The sequence below is a fragment of the Equus asinus genome, chromosome 14, assembly GCF_041296235.1.
Source record: "Equus asinus isolate D_3611 breed Donkey chromosome 14, EquAss-T2T_v2, whole genome shotgun sequence".
NCBI classification, from domain to species: domain Eukaryota; kingdom Metazoa; phylum Chordata; class Mammalia; order Perissodactyla; family Equidae; genus Equus; species Equus asinus.
The window spans coordinates 46,110,910-46,132,796 of NC_091803.1; the positions used below are offsets into that span (position 1 = coordinate 46,110,910).

Sequence of the window (21,887 nt, forward strand, 5' to 3'; positions counted from 1 at the left end):
CCAGACAGCACATCTTTCACTCAAACGCAGTTAACCCTCCAGCAGTGCTGGGTTCACCCTCACCTTCCCACCCGCGTTGGGGTCCTGTGGCTTTGTCTGACCCTTCAGCCCGAGCCCTTTCTCTGTCCCCCATGCCACCCCACAGCCCTCCACCTGCTTCCCTGACATGTGAACTCCTCTCTTCCCTGATGGCGTTCACTTGGACTGAGGAGAAGAGTCATGGGTTTGTGAGTCAGACAGATCCGGGTTCAAATTCAGACAACTCGTGTCCTGGTTGGTGATGCTGGACGAGGTACTTCGGCTCTCTGGGCCCCAGGCTCCTCACTGTGAATGGTGGCGCGCCCCCCTCTGGTTACTTGTGAGCCCCTGGCCCAGAGAGCACGCTTCCCTCACTCTGACTCCTTTCCTCTCCCAAGACCAAGTGCCGCCTCCTCCGCTCACAGCGAGACCCTCTCCCCAGCTGTGAACCTGGATCGGAAGACACCAGATTGCTGTGTCAGTCAGGGTTCTCCCGAGAAACAGAGCCATAGGATGTCTATGGATAGAGAGAGACTGTGGGGCCTGGACAGTCGGAAATGCACGGGGAAGCCGGCGGCTGGAAATGCCAGCAAGAGTGAAGGTTGCAGTCTGGAGTCTGAAGAATTCCTTCCTCCTCAGGGACCTCAGTCTGTGCTCTTAAGGCCTTCGACTGATTGGATGAGGCCCACCCACATTATGGAGGGTGATCTGCTTTACTCGAGTCTGCTGATTTAAATTCTAAGAGTATCTAAAAATACCTTCACAGCAACATCTACACTGGTGTTTGACCAAACAATTTGGCACCATAGCCTGGCCAAGTTGACACAGAAAAGTAACCTTCACACACTCCTTCAAGGCTCACCTCTGATGTTGCTGGTTTCTAGTGTCTGGCACTAACTGAGTATTTACTACATCCCAGGTACTGTGCTAAATGCTTCCTTTAGCTTGTTTGATTTAATCCTCTTAACAGCCATATGAACTAGGTTCTATTTTGATCCTCAGTTTATAGAGAAGAGACCTTAGGTCAAGAGAGCTTAGGTAACTAGCCCAAGGTTGCACAGCGAGCTGTGGAGCTGGGGTTTGAAGCCAGGATTTTCACCGCAGAACCCACCGCTTTCGTCACCCATAGCTGCTGCCTCTTCCAGAATCCCCAAGAGACCTGCCCCCTTCCCTGAGCCCTACTGGGATTTCAGGTCTCTGAGGCATCTTCCCTCCTCTGCCCATGTCTTATCCCTCTTCCTTGCTTGTTGGGAGCAGACAGCGGGTTTGTTGACTGTAACTGAAGTCCAGAATTGCATGTGGCCAGGTATCTCTGGCCTCTCCCTTGAGCCAGCGAGGAAGGAGACTGGCCAGCTCCCTGCGATGTCCCCATCCTGGCAGCCAGGGCACTCCTGCATGTCCATTGTCCCTGGCTGGGCACTGGTGGGGCCACACCTCCTGCAAAAGGGTACTGTGACCACAGGCTCATCTGATAAGGCATCAGGAAGAAGCCCAGCTCCGGGCCACAGAGTCATACGAGGTTAGCCCCAGGCACGGCACCGCGGCCTGGCTGCCGCAAAGGTGATGAACACCGCTTCTGCCTTCTCAAGATACTTGAGTAGCCCAGGAATGTGATTTTTGGCTGTCCTGGCAACACTGTCCTGGCCCCTCAGGATTAGCTTTCTTTCCTCTACCTCCCTGAGGCTCAGGAACCACTGATTCTGCCCTGCTCAGCCCTGTGCTGTGCTCGCTCGCTGCTTTGGGAACCAGCAAGCTGGCCCTGTTCCCTGATTCTTGGATGATGGGCTGCCTTGCTTTGCCCTGCCACTTGCCTGCCCATAACCTGTCCTATCCTAGGGTTGTGGCAGGAGCAGCTACCACCACACCCCTTGTCCCCACTGAGGAACAGGGTGACACTGCAACTGCCTCCTCTAGTGGGTTGAATAGTGTTCTCCAAAAGATATGTCCAACTCTTGACCTCTGGCACCTGTGAATATGACCTCATCTGGAAAAGGGGTTTGCAGATGTCATCAGCCTAAAGATGTCAGGAAGAAATCATCTTGGATTGCCTAGGTGGCCTGAAATCCAATGACAGATGTCCTTATAAAAGTGAGGCAGAGGGAGATTAGAGATCCTGAGACAGAGGAGGCAGAGGTTGGAGCCATGCAGCAACCAAGCCAAGGAACCAAGCCAAGGTACCTTCCAGCAGCTGGAAGAGACAGGAAGGACCCTCCCCCGGAGCCTCCAGAGGGAGCCTGGCCCTGCGGACACCTTGATCTTGGACTTCTGGCCTGCAGAACTGTGAGAGAATAGATTTCTGTTGTCTTAAGCCACCAAATTTGCGGCAATTTGTTACAGCAGCCCTAGGAAGTGAACACATCACCTAATCTTGGGTCTGGGGCCCAGGAAGCATGACTGGCCCTGCCCTGGCCTGGGAGCCTGACCCTCGCCAGGCTGTGGCCTGACTGCCTGGTACCTAGTATGTCCAGGGACCCAATACAAATGAGCAGGATGGAACCGGACGGAACAGGAGTGAGCCGAATGCGGCCTGGTTAGAAGGTGGTGTGAGTTCAAATCCTTCCTCTAGTACTGGTTGGCTAAATCTTGGTTTCCTCAAAGGGTGGTTAACGATCAAACGAGATTATAAATGAAAAATGCCAGACACAGAGCAAGCGACTCTGAGTGGTAATTATTACTATCAGGGTGGAGCAGAGAGAAGAGTGGGCCAGGAAGCCTGGGATCCTAGACCCACTTCTGTCGGGGCCTGGCCCCGTGCCCTCTGGGACCCACCCCAGTCTCAGTGCCTGCCTCTGTGCGAGGGGGTCCTTTGTGCTGTCCCCTGACCTCACAGCACTGTTGTGAGACTGAGAGGAAGAAGCAGCAGCGAAAGCCTTTTGCAAACTGTAAAGTATTTCATAAACCCACAGTGTTTGCATTACGATTTACACGGTGATTATCTGTATCCCGATGCATTTATACCCTAGTATCCTTGAATGTGCCTCTGTGTAACTCAAGATGGAGGGGAAAGGTGGTTTCCGAGCTTTTAATGTTACCAGGATTGGAAACGTGCTTAAAGAACCTTGGCTCCCAAACGGGCAGAATTCAACTGCACACACACATTCCTGTTCAGTGGCCCGAGATTTTGCAGCTGGGTTCATGCTTCATGTGGCTTCCCCCTGTCCTCTTGTGATCACCAACTGGCTTCTGGCAGCAGGTGCGGGGAGCGGGGAACAGTCTCGATGGGAGCCCCCTGGCCCAGTAGCCTGGGTGCCCCAGTACCAGCCCTTCCTGTGCCGGATCTCCGCCTTCCAGATGTTGAGAGCCTTAAAGGAGCATCCACACACCTAATTTTAGATTGCATTTTGGTAAATAACAGAAGAGTCCAAAGTGTTCGGGGGACACAGAGAGGATCAACTTCATAGTCTTGGGGAAGCGGATGAAAGTTCATGGCTTTCCATGGGGCCGTTCCTGTGATGAATCCCGTCTCAAGAACTTGATATTGCTATCCTGGAATATTCTTGGCTAGAAAGGTGCAGAAAGGGCCAATTGTGCAGGGTAGGGGGGCAGAAACATGACTGGGCAAAGGACGTGGAAAATTTAGAATAGTTTCTCCCATGATGCGCCAGAATTTTGAATTACTTTTGTCTTGACTTTGACTTGTCCGGGCCCTACCTGTCCCCTGCCTGGTTGTCCAGCGCCACTCCTCCTGGCCTGGGCACATCTGCCTTAGCCACACGAGCACCCTGTTCCCACATGTGCTCTGCTCTCCAGCCTGCCAGCCTTTCTTTCAGGGCCCCCGTGCTGGGACAGGCCCGTGTCTGCCCATCTTCCTTCCTTCCTGCCATTTTCATCCTACCTGTACCAAACATGCTTTTCCACATCTTCTCTCTCCAGGTGACCCTCTCCTGACCTTTTCCACACTGCTGTGTCCCTTTCTTATGGCACCTGTCATCACTGCTTCTACTGAGCTATGGGAGCGTGTACACTCTTGGAAGCCAGGTTCATTGTTTTTTTTCCCACTTGCAAATTCATAGGCTTGTGATATTATTATTATTAATTGTGGTAAAACCCACATAAAATATTTACCATCTGTATCATTTTGCTGGGGCTGTCATAACAAAGGACCACAGACTGGGGGGCTTAAAGAACAGAAATTTCTGTTCTCCCAGTTCTGGAGGCTGGAAGTCCAAGATCAAGGCGTCAGCAGGGTTGGCTTCTTCTGAGGCCTCTCTCAGTGGCTTGAAGACGGCCGTCCTCTCCATTTCTTCACATCATTTTCTTTTTTTTTTTTTCAAAGATTGGTACTTGAGTTAACAACTGTTGCCAATCACTTTTTTTTCTGCTTTTTCTCCCCAAATTCCCCCAGTACATAGGTGTATATTTTAGTTGTGGGTCCTTCTAGTTGTGGCATGTGGGACGCAGCCTCAGCATGGCCTGACGAGCTGTGCCATGTCCGCACCCAGTATCCAAACTGGCAAAACCCCACGCCGCCAAAGTGGAGTGCATGAACTCAACCACTTGGCCATGGGGCCAGCCCTCACACCATTTTCCTCTGTACATGTCTGTGTCCAAATTTCTTCTTTCTTTCTTTCTTTTTTTGAGGAAGATTGGCCTTGAGATAACATCTGCCGCCAATCCTCCTCTTTTTGCTGAGGAAGACTGGCCCTGAGCTAACATCCGTGCCCATCTTCCTCGACTTTATATGTGGGACGCCTACCACAGCATGGTGTGCCAAGTGGTGCCATGTTCGCATCCGGGATCCAAACTGGAGAACCCCGGGCCGCTGAAGCAGAATGTGCGCACTTAACCGCTGCACCACCGGGCCGGCCCCAAATTTCTTCTTCTTATAAGGACCAGTCAGATTGGTTTAGGGCCCATCCACATGACCTCACCTTAACTTAATCACCCTTTAAAGACCTTATCTCCAAATACAGTCACATTCTGAGGTACTGGAAGTTAAAACTTCAACATGTGAATTTGTGGGAGGGATGTCACAATTCAGCCCATAACACTGTAAATTGCTAAAGAAGACCCATACCTAACCATTCCTAAGAGGGGGAGGGCGGGAGAGAAAACAGGGCGCACAGGCCCATTGGCTCTTCCTTTCAGACTAGCTGTCTCATGGTTGTGTCTAAGAGAGCATGTGGATGTTGCCCCCAAATTATAACACTATCCCTAAAAACTGTTAGTTTATGGCTGCCAAGAGCAATAAGACTCTTGGAACCAAAGGCCCCGTAAGTGTGTAACAAGAGTTGGCGGTTAGCCGAGAGCACTCTTTGGAAATATCTAAGAGTCTTAGATAGGGCTCTGCTGCTCACTGTACATGAGGAAGCTTGTCTCACTCAAACGGTCACACTGCGTTACTGGAATGGTGGGTTTTTATCATGGCTTGGGTAAGGGCCTTGTCATGGAGCGTTGGAACATGATGAATAAGTGAGAACAGCAGAGAGATCCAGAAAAAACTGCTGGCTGTGTGCAGCCTGGCCTCGACATCTTAGAGCTTCTCAGATATCGTGTGCTTCTGTTGCTCTGGATATTCTCCCCTGGAATTTTTCTATGTTTGAAACAAATGATTATTTATTGGCATTGCGGTCATATTTGGCTCACAAACTTTCTTTTTGAGTGATGTTAATGATAATTTGATACCATCGTGTGCCTAAATATACACACATCATCACAACAAGTATATGGGGTCTGCCATGGTGGATGTGAGGGATGCATCTAAGGATTTGCAGATTCATCATGCAAGTGGCCGTCCTAGGGGGGCTCCAGGGTAAAAGTCAGCAGCCCTCCCACAGGCTGGAAACTGTCCCTCAGAATGGTTTGCTAAGTGAAGGTGTAGATCCTGAATGGTGAGATTTCCAGCTGCCTTCTCTCCTCAGATGAGTGGTGGCCAGGCTGGAAAAGGCGTCTCTGGAAACCTGACTAACCCAAGGAAAAACACCTGGAAACACTGACCTGGGAGGGGATCTCCTACAAAGTGACCTGGCCAGAACATTCTAAAGCAACCAGTGATCATAAGAGTCACCCAGGGAGGTTTGAAATGCCCTTCTGCACCCCTCCCCTTCCCCAACGCGTTATGTCAGAATTTCTGAGGATGCGGTCAGGTCATTAGGGTCCCAAAGCGTCCCAAGTGATTGGGGTGTGTGGCTGGGCTGAGAAGCACTGTGTGAAGGGAAGCTGCGGTTGACAAGTCCCACCACCTGCTCTGAGTTTCTGACCAGCTTTTTACTGACTCCTCGGAAGTGTGAAAGGGCAGCTAAGGCAGAGCAGACATGTAAGAAAAGCCTCTAACTTGAAAAAGGGCAAAACAACAGAAGAAAATGGAGACTATGCAAAAGGACATTAAAAAAATCTGTCTTCAGTATCTTTGGAGAGATGAGAAGTCATTACATTGGTGAAATCAGAGAAGGATGAGGTAAAAAAATTCAGAAGATAGTAAAATCCTTGGACATTAAAACAGGACAGTAGAATTATTATTATTGCACAAAGGTTTTGAAGAGAAAAGGAAAAAAGGATAGAAAGAAAAATCTCAATAAAAGATTAAAAGGTAAAGTTGAGGAAATCTCCTAGAATGTTGAGCAAAAAAGTCAGAGAGAAAAAAGAAAGTCATAGAGATGGAAAATAGAGGCAAAAAAAAAAAAAAAAAAAAGAGAGAGGAACTGTCCAGGAGGTCCAGCATCTAAATAATATGCATTTCAGAAAGAGAACAGCAAAACAGAGGAGGGAAATCATCAAAGAAACAATTGATGAAAATTTCCAGAAACGACGAATAAGAGTCTCCAGATTGAGAGGGACCAGCAAATGCCCAACACACTGGAAGAACAGAGACCCACACCAGGATCCAGGCTGGTGAAGTTTCAGAGCTACAGGGAGAACTTCCAGAAAGAAAGCAGGTTTCAGACCAAGCACCTGGGTCCTTGAAAATGTCATCAAACCTCTGATTTAATCAGCTCTGAAACTGCCATGCTTCTTGTCATATGAGACAATAAATTCCTTTTACCTTTAGGTTCCAGCCAGATCCTCTACTACAAATATAGGCAGAAAAAGCCATAAACTCATAAGCATTATATAAAATATTACTTATTCTGCTTATTAAAAACAATTGAGAGCACAACCATTTCACACACATCTTATCTCCTTTAATTCCCGATGCATTCATTCAATGAGGCACAGCAGGATTTAGAATCTACATGTGGCCAGATTGAAGACTCTTGGATTACAGAGGAGCCTGCGAGGGATTCCGATGATCTTCTCTAATCAGCCTTCCTTCACTTTGCCTGGATACCTGATTTTCTGCCAATGTGAAGGCAGCTGCCACCAGGATGGAGGAAGTCAATGGTGAAAAATAAATGTGGCTAGATTCCTACAAACTTACCCTCATCAGTTGGAAGAAAAATGGATTCAAAGCTTGTAATTGCAGTTTGGGACACACGATCGGCTAAGAGCAGGGAATCCCACCTTCCACTGGGTGGTTCTCCAAGATGGTTGCCCATCTGACAACCCAAAACAATCTGGGCTCTGCTGAGAGCTCAGGGACTGGTGTGATGAGAAAGACCAAAGCTCCATCAATATGCTACTTATCTCAAAGCCAGTCATGGTTGTTACCTCCTATGGTTTCTGAGAGCTTGGAGCCAAGGTCCTCAGCAATTGGGTGAACATGTGTGTGAGGGAGAGTGAGAAAGAAGATGAGCTCGGCAAGGCTTCCCAAAGCTTTTGTAGAGTTTATGGACACATTCAGATTCACCCTGTGTCTGCGTGGAAGTTCTGCACATGTCACAGCTAGAGAGAAAACCCTGCACTTTGGCAGCCATCTGGGTCAGATGGTTGGAGGAAGCTGTTGCATCTGTCCCGTATCTGCTGGGTATCGGGCACCTTTATGCTTTTTGGGGGTTGAAGAGAAGGGACCCAGGATCCTCCAGCGACTCCCCTCCAGGTCTTGGTATTATGAGAACATAGTTCACCTCCTTTGTAGAACTCTCCCTAGTGTGAAATTCATCACCAAGCCTAACTGATTCCATTTTCCTAACCCATCCTCTTCCCATGGTATCTTCCCCAGCTACTATAAGCCCCTTAAAGACAGAGATGGGGTATCATTGTACACCCAGGGCCTGATGCACAGCATCATGCACATCATCCCCAATCCCCAGGGTTCACGGAATGACGCACGCCCTAACCTGGGGATTGAGGAGGCTCTGGGAGTTTGCAGATTTCAACAGCAGGGAGTGCCACCCAACTGCTTCCAGAAGACATACAAGAGAGAAGGAGGGAGGTGGGTATGATCATTACCTACGTCTAAAAATCCGACATGACTAATTAACTTACAAATGCCAAAGTCACCACAAATGGTGGGTGGACGGAAATGATCTGGGGAGGGGAGGAAAAGCACAGACAGGCGATCTTTCAGATTGTTGAAGGAAACCAGGAAGCGGAGAGTGCAGGGTTGCATTAAATGTGGGAAATGTAAACTGTGAGCTGTCTCCAAGGGCTTCCGGTCCAGCTGGGTGGGTCCACATAGGAGACTGTGGGGTACGTGAAAGGCCACCGTGAGACTTGCAGAGGGTGATGCCAGGGCTGTTCAAAGTGACCTGGCTGCAGAAGTCAATCTGGTTCTGAATCTGAACACTGTCCCAGCCCTTTGTGTGACTTTGAGCAAGGCACTCTTCAATCCGCAGTTTCACATCTCTAAAATAGGGACAATAATATCTACCTCAGAGGGTTGTGGTAAGGACCAAATAGGTCACAAGTGAAAGCGTCCAGTGGTTTCTGGCGCTTAGGACATGCTCAGTCAAAGTAAGTTTGCTATCATTATCTCATTTGCTGGCTTGTGCAATGCATTCTTCTCTTCTGAACCTCAATTTCTTCATCTGTAAAAATGGAATATGTGAGAGTGGCTGGCATGTAGTTGATGCTCAGTAAAGGTTTATTTTTAACTTTTTTGACTTTTGTTTTGGAACGATTTTAAACTTAAAGTTGCAAAATACTAGAGTTCCCCTATACTTTACACCCACGTTTCCCCTAGTGTTAACATCGTATGTAATCACAGTACAATGATCAAAACCAGGAAATTAACACCGGCACAATCCAACACCGTTAACTAAACTGCAGACCTTACTCTAGTTTTTCTGATGTCCTTCTCTGTTCCAGATTCCAAATCAGGATCCCGTGTTCCATTTAGTTGTTGGATCCCTTGGTTTTCTCCAGTTTGTGACGGGTCCTCACTCTTTCTTTGTCTTTCATGACCTTGACACTTTCGATGAGTACTGGTCAATTACTTGGAAGAAGTATTTCTCTATTTAGGTTCATTTAATGTTTTCTCATGATTAGATTAGGATATGCACTTTTGGGAGAAACACCGGAGCAATGATGTTGTGTTACTTTTTTCCCGCCTTTATCATGGTAAAATATACATAACATAAAACTTACCATGTAAACTATTTTAAAGTGTATAATTTAGTGGCATTTAGCATATTCACAGTGTTGTGCAACCACCACCTCCATCTAATTCCAGAATGTTTCCATCACCCCTAAAAGAAATCCCTTACACATTAACAGTCACTCCCCATTCCCACCCCTCCCAGGCCCTGGCAATCACTAATCTGCTTTCAGTCTCCATGGATTTCCTATTCTGGACATTTCGTGGGAAAGGAATCATACAATATGTGGTCTTTCCCAGCTGGCTTTTTTCGCTTAGCATCATGGTTTCAAGGTTCATCCGGGTTGCAGCATGAATCAGTACCTCATTCCTTTTTATGGCTGAATAATATTCCATTATGTGGACAGACTACATTTTACTTTATTTTCTAATTCAACAGTGAAACCTGGGTGGTTGCAGGGCTGGGCCTGGAAGGTGAGGGAAGGAGGGAGGAGACCTCTGTGATTGGCAGAACGTATTGGGACATGTGGGGAGAAGGGCCAGGATTGGTGCACTGGGGAGTATAGGGCTGAACGCGTTGAAGGAAATACGGAGACCACTGCAGGAGTGCCGGATGCGTAGCCGACTCCTTTGAAAATTTCATGTGTGGAAAGAGAAAAACAGTTGTTCATTAGGAGGGGGAGATGACCCAAGCATGGGAAGGGAAACTCTCCAGGGCTGAAGGAGCTGGTTTTCAGGGGCACCAGCTTTCTAGGGCCAACGAAGGCCCCCTGGAGGCCGGCTCAGCGGGGGCACCAGAGGCTGGGGCTCGCTTTGCGGTGGTCGCCCGGGGAGCACACTCAGGAAGGGGCTAATGCCCCCGAGACACGTGCTCACTGCTTATATAGAAAGGGGCGCCTCCCTTTAGGCAAATACAACTGTTGCAAACTTCCATTTATTAAAAAAGGTGTGCTGAGGGGGAGGGCAAACATTTTCATTTCCTAAACGTCGCACCCCAGCTGCTCGTTAACTACCAGGCGCCCTTAGATTTCCCTGAGCAGGTCTGGGGGCCGAGCCTCGAGGAGAGGTGGTCTCGCAGCCCCGCAGCCCTGCAGTCCCCGCAACGCCCGCAGCGGGCAGCCTGGGGCGGGGCGCGGCCTGAGGCGCAGGGCGGAGGGCGGAAGGCGGAGCCGCCGCGCGCGCCCGGGTCGACCCCGCAGCCCCGCCACCCCGGCGCGCGCATCGTGCGCGTGCCCGGGGCCGGTAGCGGCGGCGTGCTCGAGCCGCGCGTGCGCGCTGCGGCGGGGCGAGGGGCGGCGCGGGCGCGAGTCTGTCAGTGACAGCGGGAGGGGGAGGGGGCCGGAGATGGTGGCGGCGGCAGCGGCGACGGCTGTGGCCGCTCTTCCGACATGAGGCAGCGGCAGCGGGCGGCACGGCGGCGGCCGCGGCCGCGGCGGCATCGTTAGCTCGGGAGGCAGCCCCGGGCGTGGGCGGGCGGGCGTCCCGGGTCGGCGTCGCGCGAGCGGGCTCTGCGGCAGCGCCGCGCAGGGGCCGCCGGCTGAGGGGCCCGCGCCCGCCGCGCTCTGCGCTCGGCGCCCGGCGGCTCGGGGGCCCTGGGCATCCCCGCCCGCTCGGTCGGCCCCGGAGGCGGGAGCGGGCGGCGCGGCCGGGAGCAGGCCCCGCTAGACGGGCCGCGCGCCGCGGGCTCCGCCAACTCGCGCGCGGCGCCGGGGCCTCGCTCCCGGCCCCTCGCCGCCCGCCGCCGCCTCCCGCGGGGCCGCCTCCCGCGGGGCGGGGACCGAGGGGTCCGGCCGCCGGCCTTGACGCAGTGGAGGCGCCGCTCCGCGCGGCATGAGGGGCCCGCCGCCGCCGCCGCCGCCGGGAGAGCCGTGTGTGCGAGAGCGGCGGGCTGCGTGAGGGCGCGGGCTGCACTTTCCTCGGAGCCGCGGCGGCGGAGCAGGCGAGTGTGCGCGGGGGGACGCGCGGGGCGCGGGCGGCGCTGGGGGCTCAGGGGTGTCCCCGGTCCGCCCCAGCTGCTGGGTCGGCCTGGAGGTGGGACGGCGGAGCGCTGATGAGCCAGGCTCCACAGTTCTGTGAGCATATGGTGCCTTTCCGAGTCGAGGCTGGGGCCGCCGCTCAGGAAGCTGGTGGATCTGTGGCCTTCAGGTGTGTGTGCCCGTGGGGGAATAAACGCCACTGACGCTGGGTGTCTCGCTGACAGGTCCCAGTGACCCCGGCCGGGGAGGCTCCGAGCGCTCGGCAACATGGCTTCTCCGCCCCACCAGCAGCTGCTGCAGCACCACAGCACCGAGGTGAGTTGTGACTCCAGCGGCGACAGCAACAGCGTGAGGGTCAAAATCAACCCCAAGCAGCTGTCCTCCAACAGCCACCCCAAACACTGCAAGTACAGCATCTCCTCCAGCTGTAGCAGCTCCGGGGACTCGGCGGGGGTCCCCCGGAGAGTGGGCGTCGGAGGCCGCCTGCGCAGGCAGAAGAAGCTGCCCCAGCTGTTCGAGAGGGCCTCCAGCCGGTGGTGGGACCCCAAGTTCGACTCGGTGAACCTGGAGGAGGCTTGCATGGAGCGCTGCTTCCCGCAGACGCAGCGCCGCTTCCGGTATGCGCTCTTCTACATCGGCTTCGCCTGCCTTCTCTGGAGCATCTATTTTGGGGTCCACATGAGATCCAAACTGATTGCCATGGTCGCCCCTGCTCTGTGCTTCCTCGTGGTGTGTGTGGGCTTTTTTCTCTTTACCTTCACCAAGCTGTATGCCCGGCATTACGTGTGGACCTCGCTGGTTCTCACCCTCCTGGTGTTCGCCCTGACCCTGGCTGCCCAGTTTCAGGTTTTGACGCCTCTCTCAGGACGGGTTGACAGCTCCAATCATACACGGGCAGCCAAGCCCACAGACACTTGCTTATCTCAAGTGGGGAGCTTTTCCATGTGCATCGAAGTGCTCTTTTTGCTCTACACCGTCATGCACTTACCTTTGTACTTAAGCTTGTTTTTGGGAGTGGCGTATTCTGTTCTTTTTGAGACCTTTGGCTATCATTTCCGAGATGAAGATTGTTTCCCCTCGCCTGGGGCAGGGGCCCTGCACTGGGAGCTGCTGAGCCGGGCCCTGCTCCACGTCTGCGTTCACGCCATCGGGATCCACCTGTTCATCATGTCCCAGGTGAGATCCAGAAGCACCTTCCTCAAGGTGGGACAGTCAATTATGCACGGGAAGGATCTGGAAGTGGAAAAAGCCCTGAAAGAGAGGATGATTCATTCTGTGATGCCAAGAATCATAGCTGATGACCTGATGAAACAGGGGGATGAAGAGAGCGAGAATTCTGTCAAAAGGCATGCCACCTCCAGCCCCAAGAACAGGAAGAAAAAGTCTTCCATACAGAAGGCCCCTATTGCATTCCGCCCGTTTAAGATGCAGCAGATCGAAGAAGTCAGTATTTTATTTGCAGATATCGTGGGCTTCACCAAGATGAGTGCCAACAAGTCTGCTCACGCCCTGGTGGGTCTCCTCAATGATCTCTTCGGTCGCTTTGACCGGTTATGTGAAGAGACCAAGTGTGAGAAAATCAGCACCTTGGGGGACTGCTACTATTGTGTGGCAGGGTGCCCCGAGCCCCGGGCCGACCATGCCTACTGCTGCATCGAGATGGGCTTGGGCATGATAAGAGCCATTGAGCAGTTCTGCCAGGAGAAGAAGGAGATGGTGAACATGCGCGTTGGGGTTCACACGGGGACCGTGTTGTGCGGCATCTTGGGCATGAGGAGGTTTAAATTTGATGTGTGGTCCAATGACGTGAACTTGGCCAATCTCATGGAGCAGCTGGGAGTGGCTGGCAAGGTTCACATTTCTGAGGCCACTGCAAAATACCTAGATGATCGGTACGAAATGGAAGATGGGAAGGTTACTGAACGCCTCGGCCAGAGCGTTGTTGCCGACCAGTTGAAAGGTATGTGCGTTTCTTTGCCCTGTCACCTCCCTCCCCAATCCTGTGTGTGTTGAAAAAAACAAAACAAAAACAAAAACAGTCTCTCTCCAGTGTCAGTATCTGGAGGCAGATCAGTTGCCCCAGGACGCCTCACCGTGGGGCATCTCACGGCCAGTGGGACTTTTCCTCCAGTGAGTCAGATATCACAGATCTGTTCACACCATGACAGCGCTGACCTAGATGAGACCTTTAGAAGGAAGGAGAACTTTGAAAATGCATATCCTGCCAGCAGGCTGTTAATGTTTGTGAAATTCTGGGGGCAGGTCTGATGAGTGGAAGGAGATCGAGCCCTTCAGCAGTCACATCTGTGAAGCACTTGAAGAAATTGTCTTTGTGTTTCATTTGGTCCCACCAAAACCTTTTTCTGTGCCTTTTTCCAAAAATGTGAAGAATAAAACCTTTCTCCCCTCTAGGCCTCGCTGTGCTGAGATAAGGGAGTCGCTCAGCCCTACAGGACTCGAGATTTAGATGGAGTTATATGCCCCTCAGTGCATACTGCCTTTGCTTAGGTCTCTTTTAAAAAAATGTTTGCACTTTCACCTTTCACTTATTTAATGATGCTTTCTTATCATGTTATTTGTCTTACCCTATAGACCACAGCGTTTAGTGGAACTTCTCAAGCCACCAGGTGATTTGAAAGTGAGAAATGCACCCAGGGCCGTGTTTAGACCCCCGTCCCCCCAGCCCCTCAGATTTGTATCTGGTCCCTTAAGCTCCTTACTGCCATTCTTGATGTTTTCACTGGGCTTCTTTTATTTTGTTTTTCTTATGTAGGACAAAAATCTCTGAGGTCTTGGAAGTGATAGCTAAGTAAATGGAACCAAAAGTAAGGATTCTAAATAACTACCCACTCCCCCTTTTAAACAATCCTTATGTTTTTCTAAAGTGTTCCAGATTGAGGGGAACATCAGTTTTGGAAATGCATAAGAAAATAACATTGATTTTTAAAAGCCTAAATTTGTAAAGTTGTGTTGTGTTCTGTGGTGCCCACAGGTTGCATAATTACACAGTAAAAAGCCCCAGGAAAGGGTATCCTCAGAAGGAGAAGTCACAGCTTAAATCAGAGATGAGAGAAGCAGACTATATGAATCAGAGCCCGCAAGTGCCTGAGTTTGAGGCCTGAGTAGGTTTCAGCCTTGACATAACCTTGTGTGCTCAGTTGTTTTCTTTCTCTGCTGTGACTGGAGTTCCCCGTGTCTTTTACTTATTTGTTATCTGGCAAGGGTGCTTTATCCTTCTCTTGATTTTTCTTTATTCCATTAATTTTGTTAGCAGTTGATGAATTTATGGATGTAGTAGAAAAATAGTTTTTGCCTGATAATGCCCTCTACCAGAGAGCTTGGAATGCCACCCTGATGAGGTCAGAAGCTGCGCTTTGCAGTTCGCTTGAGAGATGATCTTTGCTGTGGGAGGGTGGCTCCCCCTCCGTCTGAAGGTGCCAGTGGAGTGGGGTGTCAGTGGATGGGAACCTTGCTCACTATTTTGGCATCTTTAGGATCCCTAGTGTTGCTGGCTCTGTCCTCAGGGATTGTGGGACGGACTCCAGAGAACGGAGCTGTGCTGTATACGTTAAATTAAGTATGACAATGATAGCAATTTTGTAAGTGGTACTGTGAACAGTGTGTTTCTTGAATTCCAAAATAAAAAAAGATGTAATCATTAAGTATATCTGGAAGTCGCCAAGTCTTTAACTCTTTGGCCCTACCCATTTTTGTTAATTTATGGGTATTTTTATTTTCAATTTATGGATCAAGGGTCTCAAAAACACTGACAAAAAATACTAGAATGGGTTTGTTGATTTTTTTTACCTCAAAGGTGTAAATTTGATAAGTGAATTTTGTCTTTAAATTTGTGTACACTGTATGTTTATGAAGGAGAAGTTTTGGTACTGGATGGGAGGTAGGGAAAGACAGAAGGCTTAGCTAAACTGGTGATTTTTTTATACGGTATTCTCTCCTTTAACGGTTTCCCTGAGACCATGATTTTTGCTTTATTCAGCCCGTTTTGAAAACCTTTGTGGACAGGACTCCAGTAATTGAGGATGTCTCCACAACTTCCTGACCCATTTTGAAACTGCACAGTTTGATTCTCCTGACATTGTACAAATCTGCTAAATTGAGATGATAGCTTAGTTTCTAGAAGACCCTTTGTGTCCATGGGATTAAGGTTATATTCAAGATTTCTTTTAGCCTGCCTTTGGGTTTGTGACAGATACTTTCTATAAGGTTTTACCTCTCAGCCCCTTTGCTGATAATGGGGTTAAAAATACCTAGTAGAGGACTCTGTAAAAATGAACTTGGGGATTCTGGAAGTAGCTTGGCAGTATAAAAGGAAGCTACTCCTCTGTAATTTATCTGAACAGGCTTTGCGGAAGGGAGGACTTTCATTATTTCTGCACAGTCACTCACTCCTTGAAAATCTGTGTTGTGCTCTTACAATGCGCCTGACGCTGGATGCACCGGTGGAGTCGTGACTGTTCTTGACCTTGGCGAGCTCAAAGTTAGAGACACCTGAGAGTATGTAGAGAGAGGGGAGTGCTTTTGAGAGTGCCTGTACTTGAGGTGGACCTTGAGATCCAGCCGTGGCTCTCCGGGTAGATAGAAGAAGATTCGGAGCAGTGGGAGTAGGCTGGGGAAAGGCTTGAGGTTGTGTGTCTTGGTGGGTCGGGCGGTAGTAAGTAGTTCACTGGGACAAGGAAGGCTGTGGGTCACGTGGAAGGGGTTTGGATTTGTTCCTGTAGGTAATGGGGAGCTGCTGATAGGCTTTAAGCAGGAGTCCTAGGCGATCTGGTTTGGCGTTTTAGAAAGCTTACTCTTCCACTTCTAGGGAATGTGGGTTGGAAGGGTGTGAGACTGAGATTAGGGGCTGTTTCAGTAAATCCCAGGCAGGGGTGATGGTGGCCTGAACCAAGGTAACAGTGGGTGGTGATGGAGATGATGGGACAGATGTGGAGATGAGGGACAGACATGAGCAGTTGTAAGATCAGCTTGATAGGACTTTGAACCAGATTTAAACAGACAGTGTGTGTGTGTATGTGTGTGCATGTGTGCGTGCACTTGATTGTTTGAACAGGAGACGGCGTTTCAAGTTTCTGGAATTGACCTAGGGACTGTCTGGAGTCAGGGTGAGAGGCCTTTGAAGTTTCTATGGTGTGAGTGAAGAATGCAGGATCTAGTTGCAGAATATGAAGTAGGCCAGGAACCTGGCTTGTGTATTCATTCGTTCAACAAATAATTTATTTTGTGCTGGGCATGGTTCTAGGGGGTGGAGATACAGCAGTGAACAAAACAGACAAAATTCCTGCCATGTGGTGCTTCCCTTCTAATAGGGCAGTCTGACGGTAAACAGAGAAGTAACATACAGAGTTTGTTTTGTGTTCAGTTCTAAGGAGAAAACATAAAGCAGGATGGAAGATATGGACTATGGGTATGTGTATGTGACGTGTTAGATAGGGTGGCTGGTCACTGAGAGAGAAAGTTGAAAGAACTTTCAGCATAGGACTAGGATTTTGGAAATGATCCCATAAGTGAGGGGCAATCGTTATTAAAGATAGGGAGAAATGGTGTGATTTGAGTGATGAGAATAAGGGTCCTTCCACACTGGGGGTAACCACTGGCTGCTCAGTTTTGCCTGGGTTCATAAGCAAAAAAAAGTGAGGAGGATTGTCTCGAACTGTTGGTTTTTCCTGTCACAGGTAAGAGAGTCACAAAGACAGGAAGTGAAACTGTCAGAAGAAACCTACAGACATCTTATTCTCCTCTCTCAAATATTAGGAAGGTAGAACAAAGGTGCTCAGTCATGCCAAATCCACACCGATGGTCATGTCTTTGTAGAATGACTATCTGGTAGCTGTTACATTGTCAGCTGCGGAAATAAAACAAGACTTTCCCTGCAAGCCGAGCTTTTAGGCTCATGGAGCAACTAGGGGAGAAACCACTGATGTGCATCAGAACAGATGGTGCCCTACTGGCCACTTCAGTGACCAAGACCTTCACTGTGCTAATAGGTTACACTTAGAAGAGTTCCTGTCGCACTCCCCCTCCCCAGGCGCCCCCCCAGGGCCACTGCTCAAACTCACGGTGGCCTGAGGCTCTCTACGCGTTAGCCTTTGCCAACAGCTGTCCCAGACCGGAAGTCTGGGTTCCCTGGTTCCCTGCCAGCTCATAGCCAGGAACCCTGGCCAAGTACCAGTTTGGGGTGCAGTTTGCTTGCTCAGGTACACCCCTTGTTTACCTGATGGCTTGGATAGCTTGTTGCCACCTAAGCACGGGTCACTGTAGTGCCAGCATGTAGCTGACAGCTCAGTGCCCCCTCTTAAGTCATGCTGAAGAGAGATTCCATGCTCACCTGCGTTCTTGAGCGGGCTCTCATGTGCACATTGAAACAGAACATCTCAGGTAGCAAGTGGCAGAGTCAAAATGAAGCAGAAAATTTGGCTTGACAACTGGGATCAGAGACCAAACAGCTGTGGAGCTGATGCTCAGGCAGTCCCTGATGACAGTTTATTCAGGCTCCTTCAGACTAAATTATACGGCTTCCAGCAAGGAGCACACAGCTGTTAATTCTGAGGACCAGCTTGTGAGTAGAATTAGCTAGCCTTTGGCAAAGAAAGTTAAGGCTATGGTTGCTGCATTGCCAGTGGGATGAAGACGGAAGGAGGGTAATCTTTTCAGGTAGAATTACTGGGAAAGACAAAAATTAAAAAGAAGCAAATAGAATAAGTCAAGAAATTTCAGCATTCTCTTCTACTAGGCAGCCTGGCTCAAGTAATAATTGTGTTTCTACCTGCTGGTCAATGTCACCGTGTACTTTGCTGTGGAATAATAATCCTGAAAAAAAACCCATTGAATTTTCTATCATGTGCGCGCATGTGCCTAACTTCTCCTCTTTCTGTTGGTTGGTGATTTCAGTGTTGGTGTTTCTGTTGGGATCTTGATATTGTAAGAGTGTGATTATTAATCATTAGGATTCTGCAGGTCTGCTGGCCTGGTGGTGGTAGGAAGCTGCTGACCGCCAGAGGAGCCCGCCTGAGTGGCTCCTCATCCCTGTGGTTCTTGGCGTCATTTGTACTTTGCGTATGAGACACCTAAATACCTTTTTTTCCCAGCAGGAACTAGCATCCTCGGAGGGAATTTTGTAAAGAGGTGAGAGTTTTTGAAACAGGAAGGGAACCGCAGTGTGAGGTCTAGACCAGCCAGGCTAAAGCGTTAATGCAGGACCGAGGTGAGGGAACTGAGCATATTACAGGCTGGCGGGGCTTCCACAGACAAGGAATGGGCCCAGGGCAGGGGTTGTCTTGGGAAGGATGGAGAAGACCATGACATTCGTCAGTCTTGTTCGTGTTCCTGGTCAACTGCACTGGCCAAGCCAACGTGTGAAACTGTATTTTGTAAAATGTGTTTCCTCTTGTAAACCAGGTTTTGTTGTGTTTCCCCAGTGTTTGTTAACATTGTACCTGTAAAGATAATGCCCAGCATGCTCTGCTGAGGTAAGGGGATAGGCTCCTTCCCTTAGAATAGGCTGGAAGATCCGGCCCCCCACAGGATGCTGGTGGTGGTGGCAGGAACTGAACCCGAGGGTGGGAGCTGGGGACAGGAACAGATTTGAGAAGGGGGCAGAATTCTGGGGCTGGGATGATCGGGAACAGCTGTGACCAGCTTATGAGCCTTTCCGCAGCCAGTGGTTCTCAAACTTTTTGGTCTCAGGACTCCTTTACACCCCTGAAAATTATTGTGGAAGCTAAAAAGCTTGTGTTTATGTAAGTTATCTATTGATATTTACCATATTAGAAATTGAAACAAACTGACAAGTTTCAAAAATCTTTCCTTAATTCATTTCAAAATAATAACACCATTGTACCCAATGCATATTAATATAAATAATATTTTAATCAAAATAACCACATTTTCAAAAAATAACAATTTTCATAAATAAATTTGGTGAGAAGAGTGGCACTGTTTTACATTTCTGCAAATCTCTTCAATGTCTGGATTAATCAAAAACTGCTGGATTTTTAAAAAACTGGTAAAATACACATACAAATTTCCCATTTTAGCTATTTATAAGTGTGGCAGCTGGATTTTCTTAACTGCTTTGGCAACCTGTTGCAATGTTGAGGAATGTGTAGAAAATCTGGCTTTACAGGTGTCTAACTGGAAAATGGAGGAGCATTTCAGTAGCCTTTTTAGCTAATTGTGGATATTTTTCTTTGATACTGGACCAACACCCAACAGGTGGTCATTCCTTTGGCTTAGTTGTGATATGGAATCTGAAATCCTATTAATCATTTTTTTGTATGCCATGAAAACCCCATTGGGTTTTTGAATGACTCTTTACCAGGTGCAATTTTGTAATGTCACACATTGGTCATTTGGAAAATATTGTTGTCTTGAGTTACGCAGATCTTCCAAATGTTGACATAAGCAAAGTCTTTAAATATTGGGAAGATGGCAGCTTCACAGAGGCAGATGCGAGTTTTCCAAATTCTAGTTTTCACTTGAAAGTTTGAGTTTTATCACTGGCAACAAATACTGTCGGTTGTTTTCCTTGAAGTGACAGACTCATTTTGTTCATTTTTTGGGAACAGTCTACTGAATACTCAAGTCTGAAGGACCACAGTTTGTCTGTAGGTCAAGCATAAATGATGTTCCTTCAAAAAAGCAGCTAGTTCAGCTTGCAGCCCAGAGTTGCACGGGAGCCGTTCTTGACAGCCCGTCGTCCTTCATTGTGCCGTTGAAGTGCTATGGGCGCTTTTCCTAGCTCATCACACAGACTATTAAAGAGACGTGCTCTCAAGGTTGAGATTTAACACAATTCTTCATTTTTACTGCTTCATCAAAGGACATTCTTAAGAGAAACAAGCTGTTGTTTCCTTTTGCAAGTGTGTGGTGGTAATGAGCATGCTGATGACTAGCACAGTCTGGTACACTGCCTTGGTTCGTAGCAGTCTTACCCAGGTTTGCTGTTGCACCATCAGTGCAACGTCAGCACTGAAAAGAGCAAAGGAGGTCTTAGTGTTATTATGAAAATAATTTTGACCTCGCAGATGCCCTGCAGAGGTCTCAGGGATGCCTAGAGTCCATGGACCGTACTTTGAGAACTGCTTCCCTTGGCCGTAGGCTAGGAAGAGTGAGAGTTTTGTACCTCCTGCCCAAACACACGTTCTCACGTAGATGATAGACGTGTCACATTTACTGTGGAAGTAGCAAGTGGCTTAAGTTTATGCGTTTATTTTTCTCAAAAAAATCCTTTGTGATTCTGCCAAATCTTTGTTGCTGTTGTTTAGGGTTCATGATGAAGATGATCAACTTTCAACTTTGTTTTTTAAATTTTTTTTGCAAAGCTCATCCTTTGGCAGTGTAGTTTAGTGGGTGGTGGCATGGATTTTGATTTCCCATCCATTTGGATTCAATTCTCAGTTCTGCAGTTTCTGAACCAGGGAACCTTGGGCAGGCTTTGCAGGGGCTCTACAATTTACAGGAATGACAATACCTCTGTCAGAGGGCTATTGGGAGAATCAAATGAATTGAAGATGCAAGTAAAGCACTTATTAGCCTAGTGACTCGATTGCAACGGCTGTTCAATAAATAATAACCAACTCTTCTGCCTGGGTCAGTCACGTTATATACTGCTCCCAAGGGTGTTTCTTTTTTCCTACACTCTGTTTGGTGCACATCTTGTATAATTTGGTACTGAAACCAAGAACACACCAGGGACTGTGATTGTGTCACTTTCTTGAATTAAAAAGGGCAAGTGTCCAAAACACAGAACACTGATAGCTTGCCCTGGTTAAACTGTAGCTGCCAAGTTTGGCAGCTTCTTTACTGAAAGCCCCCGGGAGTTCAGGCAGTACTGCTCTTAAGCTGCTTCTGTCCGCAGAGCTTAGAGGTGCTTAAGATGATGGGCCCCTGATAGTTGAGGAATTATGGGAAAATCTTCAGCTTTTTGAATCCACAGATATTGGCTGAGGTTTGAACTAGGGCATTTACTCAGCTCTGCCGTATTCTACTGTAAACTCATTTATTTATTCAATAAATATCAAATGAGTTCCTGTTTGGGAGGCCTGCACTAGGTTCTCGAGAGGGAGTCTTCTGCTCTCATGGAGCATACAGCCTAGAAGGGGAAGTAGACATTGATCAAATCATCACCAGTAATGCATTAGACTTACTGGTCGTAGTACGAATAGGGCTGGGAGGTAGGGACAGTTATCATCTCCATTTTATAGGTGACTGACGGAACTGAAACACAGAGAGGCTAAGTGACTTGGGATAGTCACATAGCTAGAAAGAGCTGCTAAGTGGTGGAGCCAGTATTTAAACCCAAAGTACTATATTAGAAAACACCAGTACCCACTTCATAGGATTGTTGTAAGGATTAAAGGAGAAAATAACGTTAAGTCCTTAGAAAAGTACTTGGCATATAGTAACTCTCAGTGGAGATTAGATTTACTAGCTAGTGTTATTGGAAGTGGGGACAATTGTCTTAGCAGCAGCGATGGCAGAAAAACAACAGTACCTTTGTTTAGCTCTTTCCAGTTCAC

At 48.8% G+C, this 21,887-nt stretch overlaps 1 protein-coding gene across 1 annotated transcript in view; it reads left to right on the top strand.

Moving 5' to 3' along the window:
• The first annotated feature begins 11,140 nt into the window (after positions 1–11,140).
• Positions 11,141–21,887, top strand: part of ADCY9 (adenylate cyclase 9) — a 111,033-nt gene continuing 100,286 nt past the window's right edge. The window contains exons 1-2 of the mRNA XM_044747721.2: positions 11,141–11,312; positions 11,574–13,309. Of these exons, the coding sequence (XP_044603656.1) occupies positions 11,617–13,309 (1,693 nt within the window). The 5' untranslated portion in view covers positions 11,141–11,312; positions 11,574–11,616. The remainder of the gene's footprint in view (positions 11,313–11,573; positions 13,310–21,887) is intronic.